This window comes from Neoarius graeffei, chromosome 27 (assembly GCF_027579695.1).
Source record: "Neoarius graeffei isolate fNeoGra1 chromosome 27, fNeoGra1.pri, whole genome shotgun sequence".
Classification (NCBI taxonomy): Eukaryota; Metazoa; Chordata; class Actinopteri; order Siluriformes; family Ariidae; genus Neoarius; species Neoarius graeffei.
This window is the reverse complement of record NC_083595.1, coordinates 13,858,309-13,885,633: the sequence shown is the minus strand read 5'-3', so window position 1 is coordinate 13,885,633 and position 27,325 is coordinate 13,858,309. Positions and strand designations below refer to the sequence as shown.

Sequence of the window (27,325 nt, the reverse complement as noted above, 5' to 3'; positions counted from 1 at the left end):
CACATGTTTGGCTTTCATATGCTAAACTGATTATCTTTTCCCCCCATCTCTGTAATTCCACACTCCAAGTGCACTTTGCTCTATCGATCAAGAGTTGCTGAGTGCACTCCTGCCAGGCAACTTCTATGATTGAAAAGATTTGATGTAGAGCCTCAGATCAGAGACATAATACCTCCGAGAACAAAACCCAGTCAGACTTCTACCACATCACTGAAATGCTCCATCCAAATGTTTCACTAATTTTTAAGCTCAAGTTTCCAAAAAGCTGGTGAGAGAAACTGAGAATCCGTGTGCTTTTCATCAACGACTGTTCTGATGGATGATCAAAAGTGCCAGTCAAACACAATAACCACAAAGACTGGGGCTCTGTTCCTGAAACATTATAAGTAATGGCTTAGTGTCCTTACTGAACCATCAGCCAAGTTTAAAAAAAAAAAAACACCCCATATGGATAGACATACAACTCCAATTCCAAAAAAGTTGGGACGCTGTGTAAAACATAAATAAAAATAAAATGTGATGATTTGCAAATCATGGAAACCCTATATTTCATTAAAAATAATACAAAGACAACATATCAAATGTTGAAACTGGGAAATGTTATTCTTCTTTTTTTTTTAAAATATATACTCATTTCGAATTTGATGCTAGCAACACGTTTAAAAAAAAATGGGATGGGGCATGTTTACCACTGTGTTGCATTACCTTTACTTTTAACAGCACTCTGTAAACGTTTGGGAACTGAGGAGACCAATTGCTGTAATTTTGAAAGAGAAATGCTGTCCCATTCTTGACTGATATACAATTTCAGTTGGTCTCCTTTGTCATATTTTGTGCTTCATAATGCACCAAAGGTGTTAAATGGGAGACAGGTCTGGACTGCAGGCAGGCCAGTTTAGCACCCGGACTCTTTTACGACAGCGCAATGCAGTTTTAATATGTGCAGAAAGCAGTTTTGCTGAAAGAACGAAGGCCTTCCCTGAAAAAGATTTTGTCTGGATGGCAGCATATTGCTCTGAAACGTGTATACATCATTCAGCATTAATGATGCCTTCCCAGATGTACAAGTTCCCCATGTCATGTGCACTAATGCACGCTCATACCATGACAGATGTTGGCTAGGGTTATGACTGTGAAAGTGTTTTCAAAATTTCTACTTTTCTGATGTTGCATTTGGTGAACTTTTACTCATATATTACTTTTTTGAAGTTATTTTTATTGGGTCATGCAAAAACCTCCCGCACCCAACATCACCTCACTTTTGATAAATACATGTATATTAAATATATAAATCATGATTATAAAATAAATTAATTGAAAGATATGTAAAGTACTTTTATATAACAATAAATTGCTTAACAATTGTTGTAATAATAATTATAATTGTTTGTATTAATTAACAATTATAATTATTATTACAACAATTGTTAAGCAATTTATTGTTATATAAAAGTACTTTACACATCTTTCAATGAATTTATTTTATAATCATGATTTATTTATTTAATAAACATGTATTTATCAAAAGTGAGGTTTTTGCATGACCCAATAAAAATAACTTCAAAAAAGTAATATATGAGTAAAAGTTCACCAAATGCAACATCAGGAAAGTAGAAATTTTGAAAACACTTTCACAGTCATAACCCTAGTCCACACCCTTAAACTAATACTTTGTTGAAGCACCTTTTGATTTAATTACAGCATTCAGTCTTTTGGGGTCGGAGTCTATCAGCCAGCCACATCTAGACTTGGCAATATTTGCCCACTCTTCCTTGCAAAAGTGCTCCAAATCTGTCAGATTGCAACAGCATCTCTTGTGCACAGCCCTCTTCAGGTCACCCCACAGATTTTCAATTGGGCTCTGGCTGGGCCGTTCCAAAACTTTTTTGGGGTCATTATCGTGCTGAAAGATGAAATTCCTCTTCATCTTCAGCTTTCTAGCAGACACCTGAAGGTTTTGGGCCAAAATTGACTGGTCTTTAGAACGGTTCATAATTCCCTCCACCTTGACTAAAGCCCCTGTTCCAGCTGAAGAAAAACAATCCCAAAACATGATGCTGCCACCACCATGCTTCACCGTGGGTATGGTGTTCTTTTGGTGATGTGCAGTGTTGTTTTTGCGCCAAACATACCTTTTGGAATTGTGGCCAAAAAGTTCAACCTTGGTTTCATCAGTCCATAACACATTTTTCCACATGCTTTTGGGAGGCTTGGTGTTTTGTTTTGGTTCTTTTGCAAAATTTAGCTGGGCCTGGATGTTTTTCTTTGACCCTACCTCATAGTCCAGACATATGGAGAATACGGGAGATTCTTGTCACATGTAGTACACAACCAGTACTTGCCAGAAATTCCTGCAGCTCCTTCAGTGTTGCTGTGGGCCTCTTGGCAGCCTCCCTGGCCAGTTTTCATTTTGTCTTTTCATCAATTTTGGAGGGACGTCCAATTCACAGTAATGTCACTGTTGTCCCATATTTTCTCCACTTCTTGATGACTGTCTTCACTGTGCTCCATGGTACAGTGGTGCTTGAAAGTTTGTGAACCCTTTAGAATTTTCTACATTTCTGCCTAAATATGACCTAAAACAACATCAGATTTTCACACAAGTCCTAAAAGTAGATAAAGAGAACCCAGTTAAACAAATGAGACAAAAATATTATATTTGGTCATTTATTTACTGAGGGAAATGATCCAATATTACACATCTGTGAGTGGCAAAAGTATGTGAACCTTTGCTTTCAGTATCTGGTGTGACCCCCTTGTGCAGCAATAACTGCAACTAAATGTTTCTGGTAACTGTTAATCAGTTCTGCACACTGGCTTGGAGGAATTTTCCCCCATTCCTCCAAACAGAACAGCTTCAACTCCAGGATGTTGGTGGGTTTCTTCACATGAACTGCTCGCTTCAGGTCCTTCCACAACATTTTGATTGGATTAAGGTCAGGACTTTGACTTGGCCATTCCAAAACATTAACTTTATTCTTCTTTAACCATTCTTTGGTAGAATGACTTGTGTGCTTAGGGTCGTTATCTTGCTGCATGACCCACCTTCTCTTGAGATTCAGTTCATGGAGAGATGTCCTGACATTTTCCTTTAGAATTCGCTGGTATAATTCAGAATTCATTGTTCTATCAATGATGGCAAGCCATCTTGGCCCAGATGCAGCAAAACAGGCCCTAACCATGATACTACCACCACCATGTTTCACAGATGGGATAAGGTTCTTATGCTGGAATGCAGTGTTTTCCTTTCTCCAAACATAATGCTTCTCATTTAAACCAAAAAGTTATATTTTGGTCTCATCCGTCCACAAAACATTTTTCCAACAGCCTTCTGGCTTGTCCACATGATCTTTAGCAAACTGCAGACGAGCAGCAATGTTCTTTTTGGAGAGCAGTGACTTTCTCCTTGCAACCCTGCCATGCACACCATTGTTGTTCAGTGTTCCCCTGATGGTGGACTCATGAACATTAACATTAGCCAATGTGAGAGAGGCCTTCAGTTGCTTAGAAGTTACCCTGGGGTCCTTTGTGACCTCGCCGACTATTACACGTAATTGCTCTTGGAGTGATCTTTGTTGGTCGACCGCTCCTGGGGAGGGTAACAATGGTCTTGAATTTCCTCCATTTGTACTTGTGGCAGCAGGGGCGTGGTCAAGCGTCGGTCTGTGACCGGAGGGCGGAGTCAGGGAAGGTGAGTGGCAGAATCACTGCACCTGATGTTAATTAATGTGTTTGTGTGTCTTCCCCGAGTGACTGCGCCCTATTTAAGCAGAGAGAGCGAGAGCAGAGGGAACTCTCTCCCCAACCAGACAACTAATGTGTGTGCATGTGTCTGAGTGTCTGGGAGAGTGTACGCTGAAAAGTGTCACAATAAAAAAAGAGTTTTGTGAACTCAGTTCTGGCCTGCTGTCCTTCTGTGCTCCACCCACCCTTACGAACTGTCACAGTGGTGCTGAAACCCGGGACAAGCACAGAAGAGAACAGCCCCATGGAGTCCTCCCCCTTCGCAGACCTGATCCACGCCCTCACTATGGCCCAACAGAGCCAGCACCAGGCACTGCTCGCCCTCCGAAAGGAGCAAGAACAACGGTTCGAGGCCCTGGTGTTGGGGCAACAGGAAGCTCGTCGGGCGTTCCAGCACCTCCTCGCGTCGGCGGGGTCCACCAACTCCACCGCCGCGGGCCCTTCCCCCCTCATCCTAATGAAGATGGGCCTGCAGGACGACCCCGAGGCCTTCCTCATGCTCTTTGAGCAGGTAGCCGAGACCTCGGGGTGGCCGGTGGAACAGCGCGCGGCGCGCCTCCTCCCCCTGCTAATGGGAGAGGCGCAACTGGCCACGCTACAGCTCCCCGCCGACCGCCGGCTGGCCTACGCGGACCTTCGCCGGGCCGTCCTCCAGCGTGTGGGGCACACCCCCGAGCAACAACGTCAGCACTTCTGCGCTTTGTGCTTGGAGGAAGTCGGCCAACCGTTCGTGTTTGGCCAGCAACTCTGGGATGCCTGCTGGCAGTGGTTGAGGGCTGACAACCATGATGCCGAGGGACTCATCGACCAGGTGGTACTGGAGCAGTTCATCACGCGTTTACCAGCAGGAACCGCAGAGTGGGTCCAGTGCCACCGCCCGGCGTCGCTGGATCAGGCAATCGAGCTGGCGGAGGACCATTTGGCGGCTGTCCCGACGGCAGGACAGCAGACAACCTCTTCTCTCCTCTCCTCTCTCTCTCTCTCCCCCTCCTCCTGTGTCTCCTCCTCGCCCCATTCCCCCACTGCGGACGCGGGGGCCTGCGCCACCTCAGTCGGCCCGCCGCACCCGCAGTGCCCTCCCGTTTCTCCCTTCTGTGTCTGTCTCTCCCCCCCCCTCAGGTGAGTGAGCCCCAGAGCACTAGTGCAGAGAGGAAGCCCGGGCCGGTTTGCTGGCGCTGCGGGGAGCCGGGCCACCTCCAACAGTAGTGCTTGGTGATGGAGGTGGGCACGGTGGTTCGGATCCCTGATGCGCCAGGAGCCACCCTCGATCGGGCCGGAGCGTATCGCATACCGGTGAATGTCCAAGGGGATACATATCAGGCGTTGGTGGATTCTGGTTGTAATCAGACCTCAATCCACCAAAGCCTGGTGCAAGACGAGGCATTGGGAGGAGCACAATTGGTGAAGGTGTTGTGTGTGCACGGGGATGTTCACAACTACCCTCTAGTGTCGGTCCACATTCTTTTTCGAGGGGAAAAATTTATAGTGAAGGCAGCGGTTAATCCTCGCCTTACCCACTCGATAATTTTGGGGACGGATTGGCCGGGATTTGGGGAGTTAATGAGTCATCTAGTGAAGAGTGGGTCCTGCCATAGTTTAACAGGGGGAGGTCCCGGTGTCGCTTTGGCGGGAGCAGCTGTCACAGAGCCATCTACGTCATCTCCGTATCAGAGTGAGGAGCCGCTGGCTCCTCCTCTCTCTCTCGGGGAATCCCTCGCGGATTTTCCATTAGAGCAGTCGCGAGACGAGACTCTGCGGCATGCATTTGACCAAGTGAGAGTAATCGATGGTCAAACGCTCCAGCCAAACGCCACTCCGTCCTTCCCCTACTTCGCGATTATGAAGGACAGATTATACCGAGTGACACAGGACACTCAAACTAAAGAGCGAGTCACGCAGCTTTTGATTCCAAAGAGCCGCCGGGAATTGGTATTCCAGGCGGCTCACTTTAATCCCATGGCTGGACACTTAGGGCAGGATAAAACACTAACCCGAATAATGGCCTGGTTCTATTGGCCAGGTATTCGCGGCGATGTCCGTAAGTGGTGTACGGTGTGCCGCGAATGCCAGTTAGTAAATCCAGCGGCCATTCCAAAAGTGCCTTTGTGCCCTCTGCCATTAATCGAGACCCCGTTCGAAAGAATTGGGATGGATCTCGTCTGGCCATTAGATCGGTCAACACAAGGGTACCGCTTTATATTAGTTCTGGTGGACTATGCAACGCGATACCCGGAAGCAGTGCCTCTTCGCAATATCTCAGCACGCAGTATTGTGGAAGCACTCTTCCGTGTTATCTCCCGAGTTGGAATCCCGAAAGAGATTCTGACTGACCAAGGCACCTTGTTTATGTCACGTACACTGAACGAACTGTATGGGTTGTTGGGTATTAAGCCGATCCGCACCAGCGTGTATTACCCACAAACGGACGGTTTAGTTGAACGGTTCAATCTCACCCTCAAGAATATAATTAAAAAATTCGTAAGTGAGGACGCATGTAATTGGGATAAATGGCTCGAACCCTTGCTATTTGCAGTGCAAGAGGTCCCCCAAGCCTCCACGGGGTTCTCCCCGTTTGAATTGTTATACGGGCGTAAGCCGCGTGGCATTCTAGATGTGCTGCGGGAAAATTGGGAGGAGGGACCTTCACCAAGTAAAAATGAAATCCAATACGTTATTGACCTGTGCGCAAAACTCCACACACTCATGCACCTAACCCAGGAGAATTTGCGGCAGGCCCAAGAATGACAAACCCGCCTGTACGACAAGGGTACGCGCCTTAGGGAGTTCGCACTGGGAGATAAAGTACTCGTACTGTTGCCCACATCGAGCTCCAAATTGGTCGCCAAGTGGCAAGGACCCTTTGAGGTCACACGGCGAGTCGGGGACGTTGACTATGAGGTGAGGCAAACGGATAGGGGTGGGGCGCTACAGATTTACCACCTCAATCTGCTCAAACTCTGGAACGAGGAGGTCCCCGTGGCGTTGGTGTCGGTGGTTCCGGAGAAGGCGGAGCTGGGGCCGGAGGTTCAAAAGGGAACATTGGCATCACGTACCTCTCCGGTCCCCTGTGGAGACCACCTCTCCCTGACCCAACTCGCGGAGGTTGCCCAGTTGCAGACCGAGTTTTCGGACGTGTTCTCGCCCCTGCCCGGCCGCACCAACCTCATAGAGCACCACATTGAGACGCCCCCGGGTGTGGTAGTGCATAATCGCCCTTACAGGTTACCCGAGCACAAGAAAAAAGTGGTTCAGGAAGAACTCGAGGCCATGCTCGAAATGGGCATCGTTGAGGAGTCCCACAGTGGCTGGAGCAGCCCGGTGGTCTTGGTACCTAATGCCAACGGGTCGGTCCAGTTCTGTGTAGACTATAGAAAAGTCAACGCGGTGTCTAAATTCGATGCGTATCCAATGCCTCGTATTGATGAGTTGCTCGATCGGCTAGGCACGGCTCGTTTTTACTCGACACTGGATTTAACGAAGGGTTATTGGCAGATCCCCTTGACTCCATTATCCTGAGAAAAAACGGTCTTTTCCACACCGGTCGGCTTACACCAATTTGTCACACTTCCTTTTGGGCTGTTTGGGGCACCCATTACGTTTCAGCGGCTGATGGATAGGGTCCTCCGCCCCCACTCCACCTATGCGGCCGCCTACCTCAACGACATCATTATCTATAGTAATGACTGGCCAAGGCACCTCCAACATCTGAGGGCCGTCCTTAGGTCGCTGAGGCGAGCGGGTCTCACAGCCAACCCGAAGAAGTGTACGATTGGGCGGGTGGAAGTACGGTATCTGGGCTTCCACTTGGGCAACGGGCAGGTGCATCCCAAATTAACAAGACAGCAGCAATTGCAGCCTGCCTGAGACCCAAGACCAAAAAGGGGGTGAGACAGTTCCTAAGGCTGGCTGGCTATTACCGTAGGTTTATACCTAATTATTCAGATGTCACCAGCCCGCTGACTGATCTGACTAAAAAGGAGGCACCAGATCCGGTCCAGTGGACGGAGCAATGCCAGCGGGCTTCTTCTGCGGTAAAGGCTGCACTGTGTGGGGGGCCACTTTTACACTCCCCTGACTTTTCTCTCCCCTTTTTGTTACAGACGGATGCGTCGGACAGAAGGCTGGGGGCCGTTTTGTCCCAGGAGGTGGAGGGGGAGGATTGCCCAGTACTGTATATCAGTAGGAAGCTGTCAGTGCGTGAGGGGCACTACAGCACCATTGAGAAAGAGTGCCTGGCGATCAAGTGGGCGGTCCTCGCCCTCCGTTACTACCTGCTGGGACGCCCTTTCACCCTCTGTTCGGACCACACACCCCTCCAGTGGCTCAACCACATGAAGGATGCCAACGCGCGGATCACCCGTTGGTATCTGGCACTCCAACCCTTTAATTTCAAGGTGATCCACAGGCCGGGGGCGCAGATGGTCGTGGCGGACTTCCTCTCCCGTCAAGGGGGGGGAGTCGGCTGCAGGCCGGACGGCCGCCCGGCCTGAGTCGGGTGGTGGGGGTATGTGGCAGCGGGGGCATAGTCAAGCGTCGGTCTGTGACCGGAGGGCGGAGTCAGGGAAGGTAAGTGGCAGAATCACTGCACCTGATGTTAATTAATGTGTTTGTGTGTCTTCCCCGAGTGACCGCGCCCTATTTAAGCAGAGAGAGCAAGAGCAGAGGGAGCTCTCTCCCCAACCAGACGACTAATGTGTGTGCCTGGTGTCACAAAAATGTGTCACAATAAAAAAAAGAGTTTTGTGAACTCAGTTCTGGCCTGCCGTCCTTCTGTGCTCCACCCACCCTTACGAACTGTCACAGTACTCAATCTGTCTGACTGTGGATTGGTGGAGTCCAAACTCTTTAGAGATGGTTTTGTAACCTTTTCCAGCCTGATGAGCATCAACAACACTTTTTCTGAGCTCCTCAGAAATCTCCTTTGTTCGTGCCATGATACACTTCCACAAACATGTGTTGTGAAGATCAGACTTTGATAGATCCCTGTTCTTTAAATAAAACAGGGTGCCCACTCACACCTGATTGTCATCCCATTGATTGAAAACACCTGACTCTAATTTCACCTTCAAATTAACTGCTAATCCGAGAGGTTCACATACTTTTGCCACTCACAGATATGTAATATTGGATCATTTTCCTCAATAAATAAATGACCGAGTATAATATTTTTGTCTCATTTGTTTAACTGGGTTCTCTTTATCTACTTTTAGGACTTGTGTGAAAATCTGATGATGTTTCAGGTCATATTTATGCAGAAATATAGAAAATTCTAAAGGGTTCACAAACTTTCAAGCACCACTGTATATCTAATGCTGTGGAAATGTTTTTGTACCCTTCTCCTGACTGATATCTTTGAACAGTGAGATCCCTTTGATGCTTTGTAAGCTCTCTGCGAACCCTGGCTTTTGCTGGAGGATGCAACTGAGTAAATGTCTGAACTTTATTTGGGGTTAATCAATCATTTTAATTGATGGCAGGTGTGAACCCAAAAAGACTGAATGCTGTAATTAAATCAAAAGGTGTTTCAACAAAGTATTAGTTTAAGGGTGTGCACACTTATGCAACCAGCTTATTGTATGTTTTTTATTTTTTGTTTTTCCCCCTAAGAGATTTGCTTGTTTTTCAATTGAATTGTACAGGTTATAGGTCACATTAAAGGTGTGAAAAGTTTTGAAATTATTTATCGTGGTCTCATTTTTTTACATCAGAAAAACCTATCATTTTAATGGGGTGTGTACACTTTTTATATCCACTGTATATTTAATTGTACTTGAATGTCCGTTTATAATGTGTTTCTTCCTCCGTCCATTCACCCCAACACACTTTTTTTTTTCAGCATGACCGCAATGCATGATGGTATATATTGCTTCGTTAGTGACCATCGGTTGTACACTACTTTTCATGATGCATTGTGGGATACTTTGAGTGCACTACATAGGGTGCAATAATTCTCACTATACATTTGGACAGCACTACAAAATGGCGAACTCACTATATCGTCCATTATATAGTGAGTAGGGAGTGATTTCAGACATGGGGTCATGTTGTGTTAATGAACGTGCTCTTTGCTGCAGCAGGTTCATATCTGAAGCCCATGTGAACATAAAAACCTCACTTTTGTTGTATCCAGGGGCACATCTCGCATCTTAGCCAGATGCCCTGTGAACATTTCTGGCAAGGTTTCTAAAAAAATTCTTTGGATAGTGTACCTCCTATTTGTACTTGTGTTTGTAGCTGTTTAAAACACATTATCTAGTCATTCTGAATAATATATCCATGTTCCGGTGGAACCCTAATAGGCCTTGAAGAATACTTGAAAAACAACATTTTAGTAAATATAATAAATATTGTGTGAAAGATATTTTCCACACAAGTGCATTTTGTTGCGTTAGAGAATGCTGTTGCGTGCAAAGTTTAAGAATTGAAGGGATATTGAAAACCTTTTTATTCTTGGACACCACTACACCAGTTTCCTGTAGAGACCCATAAACCCGAACACATGCTTTGCCTCTTTTGCTGACTCTGCACTGCAGAAACACACTGCTCTCTTTACATTGCCTTTATATTAGGTCTTTATAGTACCTTGCAAACTGCTGAAGCAAGCTTTTAAAGCTTCTCCAGATCTGGATGCAAAGCCAGCCCTACTCCAATTGAGCTTGGAAGGCACACCCAAAACTGCCAATAAATAAAAATATATAAATAAATAAATCCTGCTAGCTATGTACTGATGTCTGTTTCTGGCACTTTCCGAAGCATCTTACTGTTCAATCGTAAATCAACACACTCTCCAAAGGTATCCTGGTATTTCTGAAACTTCTTGCTGTAAATCAGATGCTCCTTTAAATCTGTTATGTGTTTTCTGTTTCAGTTGGTCAGTGTCTGGTGACTTGTCCAGGGTGTATCCCGCCTTTCGCCTGTATTCAGCTGGGATAGGCTCCAGCTTGCCTGCGACCCTGTAGAGCAGGATAAAGTGGCTAGAGATAATGAGATGAGATGAGTTGGTCAGTGTTGTACAGAATGTGAAACATCCGTCATCTTATCTTGTGTTGCTATGTGACAGCATTTTTCCGAGCTTGGCTATAGAAATCTCATAGTCCCTGGGCAAGAGAAAGAAGGAGAGAGGCAGATGGAAACAGAGGATGATCAAGAGAGATGAGTCATGGGACTCTCAGGAGGGCACGGTTGAAGATAACAATCACTTGCTCAAGAAATAAAATTCTCTCATAGACACAGAGAGGAAACTGTAAAATATAATAATGTCAGGAATAAAAGCTTTAAAAAAACCAAACAATATTATACATTTTGCCCTGAGGAACCCTTTATACAACCCCGATTCCAAAAAAGTTGGGCCAAAGTACAAATTGTAAATAAAAACGGAATGCAATGATGTGGAAGTTTCAAAATTCCATATTTTATTCAGAATAGAACATAGATGACATATCAAATGTTTAAACTGAGAAAATGTATCATTTAAAGAGAAAAATTAGGTGATTTTAAATTTCATGACAACAACACATCTCAAAAAAGTTGGGACAAGGCCATGTTTACCACTGTGAGACATCCCCTTTTCTCTTTACAACAGTCTGTAAACGTCTGGGGACTGAGGAGACAAGTTGCTCAAGTTTAGGGATAGGAATGTTAACCCATTCTTGTTTAATGTAGGATTCTCGTTGCTCAACTGTCTTAGGTCTTTATTGTTGTATCTTCCGTTTTATGATGCGTCAAATGTTTTCTATGGGTGAAAGATCTGGACTGCAGGCTGGCAAGTTCAGTACTCGGACCCTTCTTCTACGCAGCCATGATGCTGTAATTGATGCAGTATGTGGTTTGGCATTGTCATGTTGGAAAATGCAAGGTCTTCCCTGAAAGAGACGTCGTCTGGATGGGAGCATATGTTGCTCTAGAACCTGGATATACCTTTCAGCATTGATGGTGTCTTTCCAGATGTGTAAGCTGCCCATGCCACACGCACTAATGCAACCCCATACCATCAGAGATGCAGGCTTCTGAACTGAGCGCTGATAACAACTTGGATCGTCCTTCTCCTCTTTAGTCCTAATGACATGGCGTCCCTGATTTCCATAAAGAACTTCACATTTTGATTCGTCTGACCACAGAACAGTTTTCCACTTTGCCACAGTCCATTTTAAATGAGCCTTGGCCCAGAGAAGACGTCTGCGCTTCTGGATCATGTTTAGATACAGCTTCTTCTTTGAACTATCGAGTTTTAGCTGGCAACGGCGGATGGCACGGTGAATTGTGTTTACAGATAATGTTCTCTGGAAATATTCCTGAGCCCATTTTGTGATTTCCAATACAGAAGCATGCCTGTATGTGATGCAGTGCCATCTAAGGGCCCGAAGATCACGGGCACCCAGTATGGTTTTCCGGCCTTGACCCTTACGCACAGAGATTCTTCCAGATTCTCTGAATCTTTTGATGATATTATGCACTGCAGATGATGATATGTTCAAACTGTTTGCAATTTTACACTGTCGAACTCCTTTCTGATATTGCTCCACTATTTGTCGGCGCAGAATTAGGGGGATTGGTGATCCTCTTCCCATCTTTACTTCTGAGAGCCGCTGCCACTCCAAGATGCTCTTTTTATACCCAGTCATATTAATGACCTATTGCCAATTGACCTAATGAGTTGCAATTTGGTCCTCCAGCTGTTCCTTTTTTGTACCTTTAACTTTTCCAGCCTCTTTTTGCCCCTGTCCCAACTTTTTTGAGATGTGTTGCTGTCATGAAATTTCAAATGAGCCAATATTTGGCATGAAATTTCAAAATGTCTCACTTTTGACATTTGATATGTTGTCTATGTTCTATTGTGAATACAATATCAGTTTTTGAGATTTGTAAATTATTGCATTCCGTTTTTATTTACAATTTGTACTTTGTCCCAACTTTTTTGGAATCGGGGTTGTATTTACAACAGTATTTCAGCAAAATAGCACCGTCCCTGTGTCCAAAACCACTCCCTACTCACAATATAGTGGACTATTGTTGAGTTTCAGTCATGTGACTTTTCTTAGCAGTTTTACCGGAAGTGAAATAGCTGGTGGTCTAAACAGCTGCTGTAGTGCAAACAACCAGTGATAACTTATCAGAATACGCTCGTAATATAGAAGCCACTGCTCGCTTTAGATATATTCAGAAGATTGCTATGTGCAATGGAATCGACCCCTACAGTCTGGGAAAGAAGGATTTGTCATACGATCTCGAAAACTACCCTTCAGTTGAGTTCCCCGACATCTCAAACTATCTGGTGTTGCAGACGTCCTTCTACACCGCAAAACAGATGAAAGTATGGAAGAGTATGGAGAATCACAACTTTTCTGTACGTGGCTGGGTAAAGGGCCTCGGTATCAAGTCGCTGCCGAATGAATCCTGTATTGTTTTTGCCCATGTAAGGTTTTTTTTTTTAAGCTTTTTGTTCACGTCTTTACAATGAAGTGCTGCAAGTTGAAATGTAAACTGTCGCTGCCGAATGAATCCTGTATTGTTTTTGCCCATGTAAGGTTTTTTTTTTTAAGCTTTTTGTTCACGTCTTTACAATGAAGTGCTGCAAGTTGAAATGTAAACAACAGTTGGCTTGATTCTGACTTGTGTTGGCTCTTATCTCTCAGGTAAATCATTCACAAAGATCATCAGAAACCCCTTTAAAGACCTGGATCTTAGTTAAACAAGATGGAGAAGTGATCACGGCACATTGTAACTGTATGGCTGGGTACGAATTTTGTCGTGCTGTCCGAACGTATAGTGAGAATTATTACACACTATATAGTGGACTCAAAGTATCCCACAATGCAACACGAAAAGTAATGTACAACCGATGGTCACTAACCAAGCAATATATCCCATCATGCATTGCGGTTGCACTGAAGGACATCAAATCAAAAGTCTCAAATTTGATTTAATAAAAGGCAGCAGCAAAGAAGAAAGTATTCAGCCTTGTTTTAAAAGAACTGAAAGATGCAGGTACTTTGTATTGATTAACGTGGGAAATACGCTCAGTATCATATGGATTTATCACAAAAATACATGCATGTATTTATTATTTTGAAAACCAACTAGCCGACTAATTTGGCACGTTTTAATTGTGTGACAGTAATGACATAAATAACGGCATGACAGACTAGTGTTCGAAAGCATTTTTTCATTTTATCAATGAGCTCACTATATAGTCTTCTATATCGTAATTCCCTATATAGTGAGTAGGGAGTAGTGAACGAGTGAGTGATTTCAGACACAGGGCATGTTTCACATGTTTGACATATGAGGCAGAGGATAGGCAGGTGTTCTGGAGCTTGGTCCAGCCACCGAGTAATCCAACAGCAGCCCCAGTGGCAACCGCAGGCATGGTTCAAGTCATGCTCACCAAGATGGATCCACAGGACGATCCAGTAGCATTTGTGCCGTGGAAGCATGGCAATGGCCAACCTTGCATTGGGCTGTCTACTTATTGGCAATCATGTCAGGAGAAGCCTAGCTTGCAGCCCAACCTGCTGGAGTACCCAGACCTCAAGCGGGCTATCTTGCAGTGGGTTGGTCGCACCCTGGAATCGCTTCATCAGTACTTACACGCACTGACACTCAGTGAGTTCGGCTGTCCGCACTGTTTTGTTAGCACTGTTGCCTCACAGCAAGAAGATTCTGGGTTTGAGCCCAGCGCCGGCCTTTCTGTGTGGAGTTTGCATGTTCTCCATGTCTGCATGGGTTTCCTCCAGGTGCTCTGGTTTCCCCAACAGTTCAAAGACATGCAGGTTAGGTTAACATGGGGCAGCCATGGCCTGAGTTTGGGTTGAAGTGCCCTTGAGCAAGGGCACCTCACCCACAACTGCTCTCCGGGTGCTGTAGCATAGCTGCCCACTGCTCTGGGTATGTGTGTGTGCTCATTGCTCACTTGTGTGTGCATGTGTACACTACCGTTCAAAAGTTTGGGGTCACCCAGACAATTTTGTGTTTTCCATGAAAATTCACACTTTTATTAACCATCATAAGTTGTAAAATGAATAGAAAATATAGTCAAGACATTTTTCTGACCATTTTGAGCATTTAATCGACCCCACAAATGTGATGCTCCAGAAACTCAATCTGCTCAAAGGAAGGTCAGTTTTATAGTTTCTCTAAAGAGCTAAACTGTTTTCAGCTGTGCTAACATGATTGTACAAGGGTTTTCTAATCATCCATTAGCCTTCTGAGGCAATGAGCAAACACATTGTACCATTAGAACACTGGAGTGATAGTTGCTGGAAATGGGCCTCTATACACCTATGGAGATATTGCACCAAAAACCAGACATTTAGTAGAATTTAGCTAGAATAGTCATTTACCACATTAGCAATGTATAATTTCTGATTAGTTTAAAGTGATCTTCATTGAAAAGAACAGTGCTTTTCTTTCAAAAATAAGGAAATTTCAAAGTGACCCCAAACTTTTGAATGGTAGTGTATGTTCACTGCTTCAGATGGGTTAAATGCAGAGGTTAAATTTCACTGTGTGCTTAAGTCTGTGCTTGAGTGTACGTGTGACAAATAAAGACTTCTTGGCTTCCTTCCTTGGCTTCCATGTAGACTGATGAGACTCCGTAGAGATAGTTTCAGCAGGGTGTTTTGCTTTCAGGTGTTAAAGACAAATTACTTCTATGGTAATTAAATTCAGTTTGCAAACTGATCAGATTACTTTTGTTTTCTCCAAAGATTCATCAGGCAACATTTTAAAGTGAAACTGTCCATCTAAAACTCCATCCTTGTCTTTATCCATCTAGACAGGATGGTTCAGTTTGGTGGTACACATCGTCATAGATCACAGGTCAGCCATCACAGGAAGTAAGCAAAATGCAGCTGCATTAATTGTATTTATTTTTTCACACATTAATTTTGACAGTACTAATATAAACTTAACACCTTAAATATGCCATTGTTTGTAAACATTTGTTGCATGTCCCCGTGTCAGAATCGTTTTGCGTGAAATACAGCCACACTTTAGACCATTTAGCTTTAGGCATTTTAGCCATGTTTAAGGTAGCTACTAGCTAACGGTAGGTTTCTGCTCTCATCAGAGGTAGTAGCAGTGGCACCTGAGCAACAGTGATACTTATGTTGCCTGTAACATTCATTTCAGAGCACCAGAGGGCAAATATTTCAATCAACAGCTCAGGCATTTATGTAGCACCGGAATGAGGCACTGAAATCTGCATTGCGGTTCAGTCAGGTAGATACCAATTGTATAGGAACCTGTGCCAATATGACACCAGGTTTTGGTACACAACCTTACTATCAACGATAGCTGCTGGCAGAGAAGCGCAACACTAACTGCATTATCAACCTAATGGTACCCGGCTACCAGAGAGAACAGCGGAATGTGTCCAGTGCCACCGCCCAGCATCACTGGAGGAGGCAATCCAGCTGGTAGACGACCATTTGATGACATTTCCTGGGTCAGGTGAGTACCCTGCTCTTTCCCCCTCTCTCTCTTTCTCTTGCTCCCCTGACAGCAAATTTTGTTCGGCCTGCATCTGGCACGGACCATCCTTAAAATCCGGCCCGGATATGCATGCCGGATCTGGGTCAGCATAGGTATGCACAACAGCCCAAACCCGGGCCTCATCATTTGTCCGAGATGCGACAGCCAGGTATGAACCAGATACAAAACACATCCATGCCAGATCTGCGCTTATGGCAGATGCAAACCAGATTCTGGACCAAATGTTCCAGTTAAAGATGGGGGCAAGTCAAGTCAAAGTCCCCTCCACACCAGGATCTGGTCTTCTCCTGTCCCAGTACTACCCAGCTGTTTGAGGTGCATGGGTGCAGTACCAATCTCCGTTTCTCTAGCCCTCAGTCTTTCACCTATTACATAGCTAGGGTTACAGTGGGGGGGCAGTCCTCTGGTAACTGCAAGAGTTTGACTTGCTACTTGCATCTGTATTGCAGCGTGCCTCACCAGATGGCAGTAGGTACCATTTTTATGATGGTCTTTGGTATGACCTGACTGCGAATAGAACTCGTGATCGAGAGGTGGACATGCTAACCACTAGACCAACTTGCAGTCTAAAGAAGGGGGTAACCTATGTTTATTTATTTCTACAATAAACATTGTCTACATTGCTGATAAATTTTGATGTATTATCATATAGGCCAATCGTATAGCTACGCCATTACCATAATTACACTCTACAAAATATGTGTGCATGCAATCAGGCTTAAACTTTCAAAATATAAACAACGCATATCATACATACCTTCAGCAAGGCCCAGATGTGGCCCACATCTGGGCCACGTTTGGGTCGTTGTGCAAACCTAAGCTGGCCCAGATCCGGCATTGCGCATCTAGGCCGGATTTTAAGGATGGTCCATGTCGGATGCGGGCCGAACAAAATTTACTGTCAGGGTTAAGCACAGTACTACCAATCATTTTTAAGGTGCAGACCTCAGCCGGCATGAATGTGGAAAACATAGCGCGGATTTGCCTGACTGAAAATGGCGCTGGGCCAAATCCCCTTGCTATGGGGGTCTCATCCTGTCCCCTTATCTCCCCATTCTCCCTGCCCACTCTCATCCCTGCACCATGAAAACGGGGGTCAATTACCCCAAAGCCAGTTCCCCAAACACAGGCTTTCCCTCCCCCTCCCTGTCCCTCTGTGTCTGTCTCTTCTTCTCTGCAGGTTGGTGACTCCAGAGCCATAGGTGTGGGAAGAAGGCCTGGGCCAGTGGGCTGGTGCAATAGAGAACCTGGGCATTTCCAGGACCAATGCTCCGTGAAGGAGGTAGGGGCGTTGATCCAGATCCCCAACATACCACAGGCCATCCTGAATGAGCTGGGACTTACCATACACCTGCGAGTATTTAAAGGGGTACATAACACATGCTGGTGAATGCAGGCTCTAAATAGACCTTAATCCTGGTTGAACAATTTAATCAAACCTTTAAGGACATGATTTGTAAGTTCATTCATGTATATCTGCGATGATCTGGTGACTTGTCCAGGGTGTACCCCGCCTCTCGCCCATAGTCAGCTGGGATAGGCTCCAGCTTGCCCGTAACCCTGCACAGGATAAGCAGTTACAGATAATGGAGATATAGATATTATGAGTGTGTGTGGACATGAATATCCATCATTTTTGCTCTTTTGTGCCACTGGTTTTAGAGATGTAATGTATTGCAGTGTGAGTGATATGAACGAAGGTTTAAATATTCTTTTTATATGATTTTACTTTACATTCCATAAATCAGTAATTACTCTCTCATTTATGCTGATATGACAGACAGTATGTCATATAGAAGCTCCACATAGACATTTTAGCTGCTATTACACTTTTCCACTAAAAGGAGTTCTTATATGCACATAGTCAGGAGTGTGCGGAAATATACGAACATCCGCACGCAGAAGCTTAAGCTTTCCCATTCAATGCATGGAAACATGTGTATGCACGGTTTACACACAAAATTAGACATACAGTATGCATGGCTGATAAATGAGATCCCGGTTCCACTGGTAGCCATACATGTTCATGCCATAAAGAGATGTGGAATGCATCAGATCTTCATGATCTTGTGCCTTCCCATCTGCATACTCTTCTCTTCCCATCATTCTGGTACAAGTTTTCTTTGTCTCATTTGTCCATAGGAAGATGTTCAAGAACTGCACAAGCCTTTTTTTTTTGGCAAGCTGTAATCTGGTCTTCCTGTTTTTGAGGCTTACCAATGGTTTACATTGGTTGTAAAGGGTTATTTCTTCATCAGGGAAATAATTATTCTGTCATCCACCACAGTTGTCTTCCATGGTCTTCTGGGCCATTTGGCATTCCTGAACTCACCAGTGCATTCTTGTTTTCAAGAATGTAACAAATAGTTGATTTATTCTACCTTATCCGGTTTCACCCAGAAGAGGAAGTGTTCTCTTTTGAGTCTGGTTTCTTCCTTAAAACTGAATTATTCATTATTTCATTTCAACTCTAATATACTGTGGTGGACAGCTCAAATAGCAATAACTTTGTTGATGTTTGAATATTTGTGGATCTGGCTGTATATTTAAGACGCACACTCAATATTTGGTATTTGTTTTTAAAACGTAATAAGTAATACTCTATGCTAGTAGCTGCTCTATATTCACTCACCGGCCACTTTAATAGGAACTTGTTGTTGATTCTAAGATTCCTGTTCTCGGCTGCAGGAGTGGAAACCAATGTGTTCTTCTGCTGTTGCATGCTGAGATGCTTTCCTGCTCATCACGGTTGTAAAGAGTGATTATATGAGTTACTATATCCTTCCTGGCAGCTCAAATCTGTCCATTATCCTCAGACCTCTCTTATCAACAAGGCGTTTGTTTCCACCCACAGAACTGTCGCTCACTCAATGTTTTTTTGTTTCTCGCACCATTCTGTGTAAACTCTAGAGCAGGGGTCACCAAACTTTTTTCCTCTGGGGGCCACATTGTCGTTCCTGACTGTGATGGGGGGCCGGGGTCGGGTCAGCTATATAACATAGAATTGTATGACCCAGACAAATATGACGACCAGCAGGCCTCATTGTGTAGTAGAGATTACTAGCCTGGCACAGCCATCCCCACCACTATATCCACACTACTATATCAACACTTGATTCCTGGCACATATTTGTTTATCTTTACTAGTGGTTTGCAAAAGTAGTAATCGAGTCTTCACACTTTAATTTGAAATACCACAGATATTCCATTTATTTATTTTCTAATAAAAATAACATCAAAGCTGTCAAGGTAAGAAACATCTGCCTAGTTGAGGTGATTGACACTGGCAAAGGTGAGTGGAAAAATTATAAATTGTAGGTAGGCCTGTTGATATTATTAATAATAGTGTGCAGCACTTAATAAAGGTCAAATAAATAGGCCTATAAAATAAATACACTTAAAAAAACAGTGAAATTATAATATGAGCAATAGATAACAGCAGTTGTGCTGTGTCCTGCATGTCATTGCTCTCATCCATGGCCAAAGCAAAAAACTCGAATTCTGACGCTTTCTCATTCAGCTGGTCATACACGTTGTCCCCCAAATCTTCGGTTCGCCTGCTCATAGTAGGTGCGGAGAGACTCACCGCGTTGAGCGCATCCTTCTTGTCGGGACACACCTCCTCGGCCACAGCAAGCATGCATACTTTAACAAAGTCCCCATCAGTAAACGGCTTTCCATGGGTAGCTAGTAGGTGAGCTGCCTTATAGCTAGCTCGGACAGCAGCCTGGTTGATCTGGGTTTGGCGAAGGAATACATCCTGTTGTGCAGCCAGTCCGCATTTCATCCTCCGAATCCTGTCTTCTCTTGTTTGCCCTCGCAAACTAGCATACTCTTTGTGGCGGGTTTCGTAGTGACGACGCAGATTATATTCTTTGAAAACCGACACATTTTCTTTACATATAAGACAAACTGCACGGTCCTTACACCGAACGAAAAAATAATCAGTGGTCCACTGTTCTTTAAAAACTCTGCACTCTCTGTCAGCTTTTCGCTTACCGCTAGCCATTTTGCTGTCCTGAACACTGACAGTTCTCTGCTCATGCGCTGCCTGTCACTGCTTGATCGCGAGCATATGACGAAAATTCAGAAAATATGAATAGCTCATTTTATAACTACGTAAATATCAATTTTAATTGATAAAATCAACAAAATACAAGATGCAGACATGTTATTTGCCAAAAAGCAATTTAAAAAAAATAGGCCATGACCACTTTTGGGGATTGCCTCATAGGGCCGGTTCAAGTGGTGGGGGGCTGGGGGGCCGGTCAAAAGGGGGTGGCGGGCCGTAGTTGGCCCGCGGGCCGTAGTTTGGTGACCCCTGCTCTAGAGCCTGTTGTGTCTAAAAACCCCAGGAGATCAGCAGTTTCTGAAATACTCAAACCAGTCTGTCTGGCTCAAACCAACACCCATGCCACAGTGAAAGTCACACTTTGAGATCACAATTTTCCCATTCTGATGTTTGAAGTGAACATTAACTGCAGCTCTTGATTTGTATCTGCATGATTTTATGCCTTTCGCTGCTGTCAAGGGATTGGCTGATTAGAGAACTGCAAAAAACAGCAAGTGGATGGGTGTTCCTAATAAAGTGGCTGGTGATTGTATATTTTTGTGCATGTGTGAGAAAACCTTCAACTCGAAACAAATGTGTGTGAAACCTCCAGAGATATTTGTTAGCACACTGCTGAAAATGGTTCTCTGTTAAAAAGCACTGATCCTGTACCTACCCTTATGTACCCTGATCTTGTGAACTTCTTTGAGCAAAACCCTAAAACTTAACGTTCTGGCAGTAAATATTCTTATTTATTTCTGTTTTTATAAGTTAACTACATAAAACCAATTAAATCATCAGAACACATACTTCGCACACACTCTGTGAACATTTGTGATGGAACAGTTACTACTTACTGAACGCAGCAATGGCAAGGATCAGCGTCACCACGATGGACACCCAGGATACCCATAACGCCTTCTTCCGATAACTTTGAGCCTCATGGGGTTTCAGACGCAGACTGCTTTCTAGAAGATCTGTCAATTAAATCCAATCAGTCAGTCACATAGGACTGTCTGGTAGAAATAAAGTACTGAAATATGTATCCTTTAGCATAAAAAAAGGAATAATCCAAACCACTGAGGAGCCATTTTTTTCTACGAGTGTATAATATAGCACAGCAAAGTATTGGATCATGTATGAAAATATATTTTCTCATCATAAATTATAGCATAGAATAGTATAATCCAGTTCCATATAGTACAGTATCCCATCCCACCCCAATCCAGACCATATTATGCTATACTATACTTTGCTAAGCTATACTATTCTATACTGTATTATACCATACTATACTTTACTATACTGTATTTAGTTTAGTTTACTCTATGGCTGTATCTATCCACTGCTGGATGAAGCCCTCCTCTAAATTCTTCCACTCCTTCCAGTTGACTGCAATTCTCTCCCAGTGCCGACCTCCAAATGCTTTCAGCTCGTCCCACCATCATTTCTTCTGCCAACCTCGTTTTCTTTTACCAGTTTGCGGTTGCCATACTGTTGTTTTCATGGTCCATCTGTTATTGGTTCTCCGCATTAAGTGGCCCGCCCATCTCCATTTCCTTTTCTTAATTTCTATTAGAATGTCAGCAAAACCAGTTATTTCACGTATTTGTCCAGCTGATACTCTATCCTTGTGGTCAGGTCACTCTTTTTTGAGTGATACTGGTAACCATGTATCCAGTACTACCTGTCCATGGGTCGAGTGGTCGGCAACTAAACTGGCTCCCCCACCAATTTGGTGAGGAGGGTGGCTAGACACCCAGCAGGAGTAAAAACAAGACCTGATAAAGGGCAGATTAACCTCACGACAGGTGAAATGGCCATCTAGCAACTCAGTGGTTGAGAAGCAGCAGCCACTGTTTATTTCTTTCAACCCCTGCTGCCTTGTAGGGAAGGGTATTGGAGTACCAAAGGCTAAGCGAAGGAAAATGCTGAAAAATAACCCATTCATACTATACCTGGCCAGTGCATAGATGTAATGGCTAAAACCTCTCTGAATTTATACTGTATTATACTATGCCATTCTGTATTATACTATACTATATCCCTTATCAAAAAATTCCCGTGCAGGGATTGGCCAAAGATGGCTGACGTGGCATAAAATAGTTCCATCATTGATTAAGCAATATATTTCGTGATGTCAAAAATAAAAAAAATGGATATGATGTGAGTCAGTCATGGTATATCCTGGATATACCATGACCTGACTTGACAATTTCAAGCTATACGGATGACTCGAGTCACAGCTGTGGCTCCATGAGCATTTCTGTGTGTAGATCTATGTGTCATGATCATGCCTAGCAAGGAAGGTGAAAGCATGGTTTAAAAAAATAAAATTTAATTTAAAAAAAAAGTGATTGCATGCACATACGTAGGTCGAAGGTCGCTCCGACGTGAACAAAAACATGGGTGCCTCCAGTGAGTTTATGCTGAGATGCAATCTCATAGACAAAAGCTAAAAGTTAACACTTTTAATTTGGAATTTTTTGATGAGGGATATAAATCAAATATACCATACACTGAGAAGCACAGATATACACTTCGTGGCTGTGCCCCTCACAAAATAGTACGATGCCAGTCACCTCAGAGAATCCATAATTACTGGTGCCTCTCAGTGTATGGTATATGATTACTCTACAAAAGTTTGCATTCTCATTCCTGAATGTGTTCCTTCTGGTGTATATCTGTACTCACCCTTCATAACTGCACACACAACCCTTCACACAGCTATAGCATATTTTAGTAGAATATACTACAGACACCAGGTATTGTATATTATTATACATACAGGCCACTTTTTCCATGGAATAAGAGCACGTGTTCTATTCCCTTCTACTAGGCATGCAATATTGTTATCATATCGCTTATACTCCATGTATTATACCACTATCCCTAATGGAGAATGAGCGTGCAATATTGTTATAATATTGCACGTTGTCAAGACAACACAATGTCACACGTCAGAGCTCATGCGAAGATCCAATGACGAAACTTTTCTGCTGCACATGCGCAAAATCATTTCTTTGTCTGCTGGAAAAGAGAGAAGACGAGGCACATCCAGTGCTAGGATTAAGCACTCAATAAATAAACTGAAAACTGAAACTGAAGACGCGTTGAACGCCCGAAAGGCTACCAAAACTTCATTATATATTCTTCACGCATATTTACAAGAGAAAAACATATCAATGGACATCAAAAAACTGGAAAAGAGACACTTCGGAGATGTAAAACTTCCGTGCTAATGAGTGACTGTGACAGTTTGTAAACAAACATGGCTGCGAGGGTTGTATCATTAAAAACCGAAGATTTTGAGAGAATTTTGGCTGCCAGGTCGCTCTGTTGTGTGTAGCTGTCGATGTTGATTTTAAAAGTAACTAAGTAAATTACACAGGGAAAATAATAATAATAATATTTGGCTTGATTGCGCTAGCATTGGCCTGCGCTAACACTACACCGGCTGGAAGGTGACTGCACTGCCGCACTAACAGCACTGAGTCGCGAGTAAGCTAGCGTTGGCCTTTGAGAAAGCTGATATGAAGAGAGTGTATAATAATAATAATAATAATAATAACAACATTGGCTGACTTTTTTCGTGGTCGATCAGATATATTCCATTCAGCTACCCGTCTTCAACTTGCTCAATATCATGCGAGCTGAATGGAATATATCTGATAGACCACTCAAAGCCAGCCAATATTATTTAAATATCATATAGAGTGTATAGAGAATATATAGTGAATATAATATACAGGTACAACTATAGTATATTGCAGTATGGCATAGCATAGGATTCTATAGAAAGGTCTAATGTATATACAGTGGTGCTTGAAAGTTTGTGAACCCTTTAGAATTTTCTAGATTTCTGCATAAATAGGACCAAAAACATCATCAGATTTTCACACAAGTCCTAAAAGTAGATAAAGAGAACCCAGTTAAACAAATGAGACAAAAATATTATACTTGGTCATTTATTTATTGAGGAAAATTATCCAATATTACATATCTGTGAGTGGCAAAAGTATGTGAACCTTTGCTTTCAGTATCTGGTGTGACCCCCTTGTGCAGCAATAACTGCAACTAAATGTTTCCGGTAACTGTTGATCAGTCCTGCACACTGGCTTGGAGGAATTTTCGCCCATTCCTCCATACAGAACAGCTTCAACTCTGGGATGTTGGTGGGTTTCTTCACATGAACTGCTTGCTTCAGGTCCTTCCACAACACTTCGATTGGATTAAGGTCAGGACTTTGACTTGGCCATTCCAAAACATTAACTTTATTCTTCTTTAACCATTATTTGGTAGAACGACTTGTGTGCTTAGGGTCGTTGTCTTGCTGCATGACCCACCTTCTCTTGAGATTCAGTTCATGGACAGATGTCCTGACATTTTCCTTTAGAATTCGCTGGTATAATTCAGAATTCATTGTGCCATCAATGATGGCAAGCCGTCCTGGCCCAGATGCAGCAAAACAGGCCCAAACCATGATACTACCACCACCATGTTTCACAGATGGGATAAGGTTCTTATGCTGGAATGCAGTCTTTTCCTTTCTCCAAATATAACGCTTCTCATTTAAACCAAAAAGTTCTATTTTGGTCTCATCCGTCCACAAAACATTTTTCCAATTGCCTTCTGGCTTGTCCACGTGATCTTTAGCAAACTGCAGATGAGCAGCAATGTTCTTTTTGGAGAGCAGTGGCTTTCTCCTTGCAACCCTGCCATGCACACCGTCTCTTTGAAAGTCCAAACTCTTTAGACATGGTTTTGTAACCTTTTCCAACCTGATGAGCATCAACAATGCTTTTTCTGAGGTCTTCAGAAATCTCCTTTGTTCGTGCCATGATACACTTCCACAAACACGTGTTGTGAAGCTCAGACTTTGATAGATCCCTGTTCTTTAAATAAAACAGGTTGTCCACTCACACCTGATTGTCATCCCATTGATTGAAAACACCTGACTCTAATTTCACCTTCAAATTAACTGCTAATCCTAGAGGTTCACTTACTTTTGCCACTCACAGATGTGTAATATTGGATCATTTTCCTCAATAAATAAATGACCAAGTATAATATTTTTGTCTCATTTGTTTGACTGGGTTCTATTTCTCTACTTTTAGGACTTGTGTGAAAATCTGAAGATGATGATGTTTTAGGTCATATTTATGGAGAAATCTAGAAAATTCGAAAGGGTTCACAAACTTTCAGGCACCACTGTAGAATAGCATGGTATAGTGCAGCACAACTATCTACTACACTCTATATTATACTATAGTGTATGCATACTAATAAGTATATTGCAGTATAGCATCATCTATAGAAAAATATAACAGTATACTATAACATAGTAATTTAATCATGTATTACATATATTACCATAGTATATTATAGCATAGCATTGTATAGTATAGTACAAGTATGGTACCACTCCCTGTTACACTATGTACTATACTATAGTATGTATAAAAGAAGAAGAAGAAGCTGTTATTTGTCGCATATAACACGCATATCCCAGCTTGTCAGGAAGTTGGGGTCAGAGCACAGGGTCAGTCATGATACAGCCCCCCTGGAGCAGACAGGGTTAGGGTTATTGCTCAAGACTCGAACAGTGGCAGATTGGTGGTGCTGGGGTTTGAACCCCTGACCTTCTGATCAGTCACTCAAAGCCTCCACCATGCAGTGTGTGTATAATAATAATAATAATTCATAGGATTCAATACTGGGTGGCACGGTGGTGTAGTGGTTAGTGCTGTCGCCTCACAGCAAGAAGGTCTGGGTTCGAGCCCCGTGGCCGGCGAGGGCCTTTCTGTGCGGAGTTTGCATGTTCTCCTCGTGTCCGCGTGGGTTTCCTCCGGGTGCTCTGGTTTCCCCCACAGTCCAAAGACATGCAGGTTAGGTTAACTGGTGACTCTAAATTGACCGTAGGTGTGAATGTGAGTGTGAATGGTTGTCTGTGTCTATGTGTCAGCCCTGTGATGACCTGGAGACTTGTCCAGGGTGTACCCCGCCTTTCGCCCGTAGTCAGCTGGGATAGGCTCCAGCTTGCCTGCGACCCTGTAGAACAGGATAAAGCGGCTACAGATAATGAGATGAGATGAGATGAGATGAGATGAGATGAGATGAGATGAGATGAGGATTCAATACCCTTTCAAAACAATGATGTAGCATAAGTGATATTGACAAGTATGTGCATGCATTGGAACTTTGCACTGTGTATACAATACTGTACTAGTGTTTGTTAGGCAGAATTGGTGAAAGAGTCCAGTTTACACGCACGCACACACACACACACACACTTACTTTTTACTTTAGATGTCAAAGTATCAAAAGAGCATAAGAGTGTCAGTAATGCATCAACACCTCCACATTCACGCACGCACACAGTGTGTGTGTGCGCAGTGTTTTATCCGCCTGTACCTTTATCCTCCACGTCGCTGATCTTCATCTCCTGCTCCATGGTGAAAGTCTCTCCGGATGCCTCTCCCTCTCTCTTTCCTTCCCCCTCTGGCTCTTTATCTGCCTCCCTCTGTCTGCTCACATACTCCGGTTGCTGGTGTGCGTCCCCGCGCTGCGGCTCCTCCGCCATGGTGTCTGCGTGATGCGCGCGCTTTAAGCCTCTCGGCACGTTAGGAACGTGGCACCTGCGCACGAAGCGATGGAAGGGAGGCGAGACAGGCGCACCTTCAGCACACACACACACACACACACACACACACTCTCTCTCTCTCTCTCTCTCTCTCTCTCTCCCTCCACCCCGCACCACACGGACGCGTTAAGTGGAGCTGTCGGATGCGGCAAGCGCGCGCTAATTAAAAACCTGTCTCCAAAATCTGTGCGGATCAGAGCGCGCGCAGACCGGCATCCTCCTCCAGCTCGAGCTCGCGCACTGTGGGCTGCTGTAAGGCGGAAACTGCTCAGGGTCCGAATCCGGATGCGCAGCTCCACCGCGCTGATGCACTTAACACGCTGGAAAAGAGTTACATGCAGGAATATCTGGGCTAAAGTTTATTTAAATCTCACACATCAAGCTTTGGACATGAG

General features: G+C 43.8%; 1 protein-coding gene across 1 annotated transcript in view; it reads right to left on the bottom strand.

Moving 5' to 3' along the window:
• Positions 1 to 26,897, bottom strand: part of LOC132875212 (transmembrane protein 163a-like) — a 133,975-nt gene extending 107,078 nt beyond the window's left edge. The window contains exons 1-2 of the mRNA XM_060911909.1: positions 26,702 to 26,897; positions 21,145 to 21,264 (exon numbers count right to left, since the gene is read on the bottom strand). Of these exons, the coding sequence (XP_060767892.1) occupies positions 21,145 to 21,264; positions 26,702 to 26,870 (289 nt within the window). The 5' untranslated portion in view covers positions 26,871 to 26,897. The remainder of the gene's footprint in view (positions 1 to 21,144; positions 21,265 to 26,701) is intronic.
• Between the last annotated feature and the right edge of the window lie 428 nt (positions 26,898 to 27,325).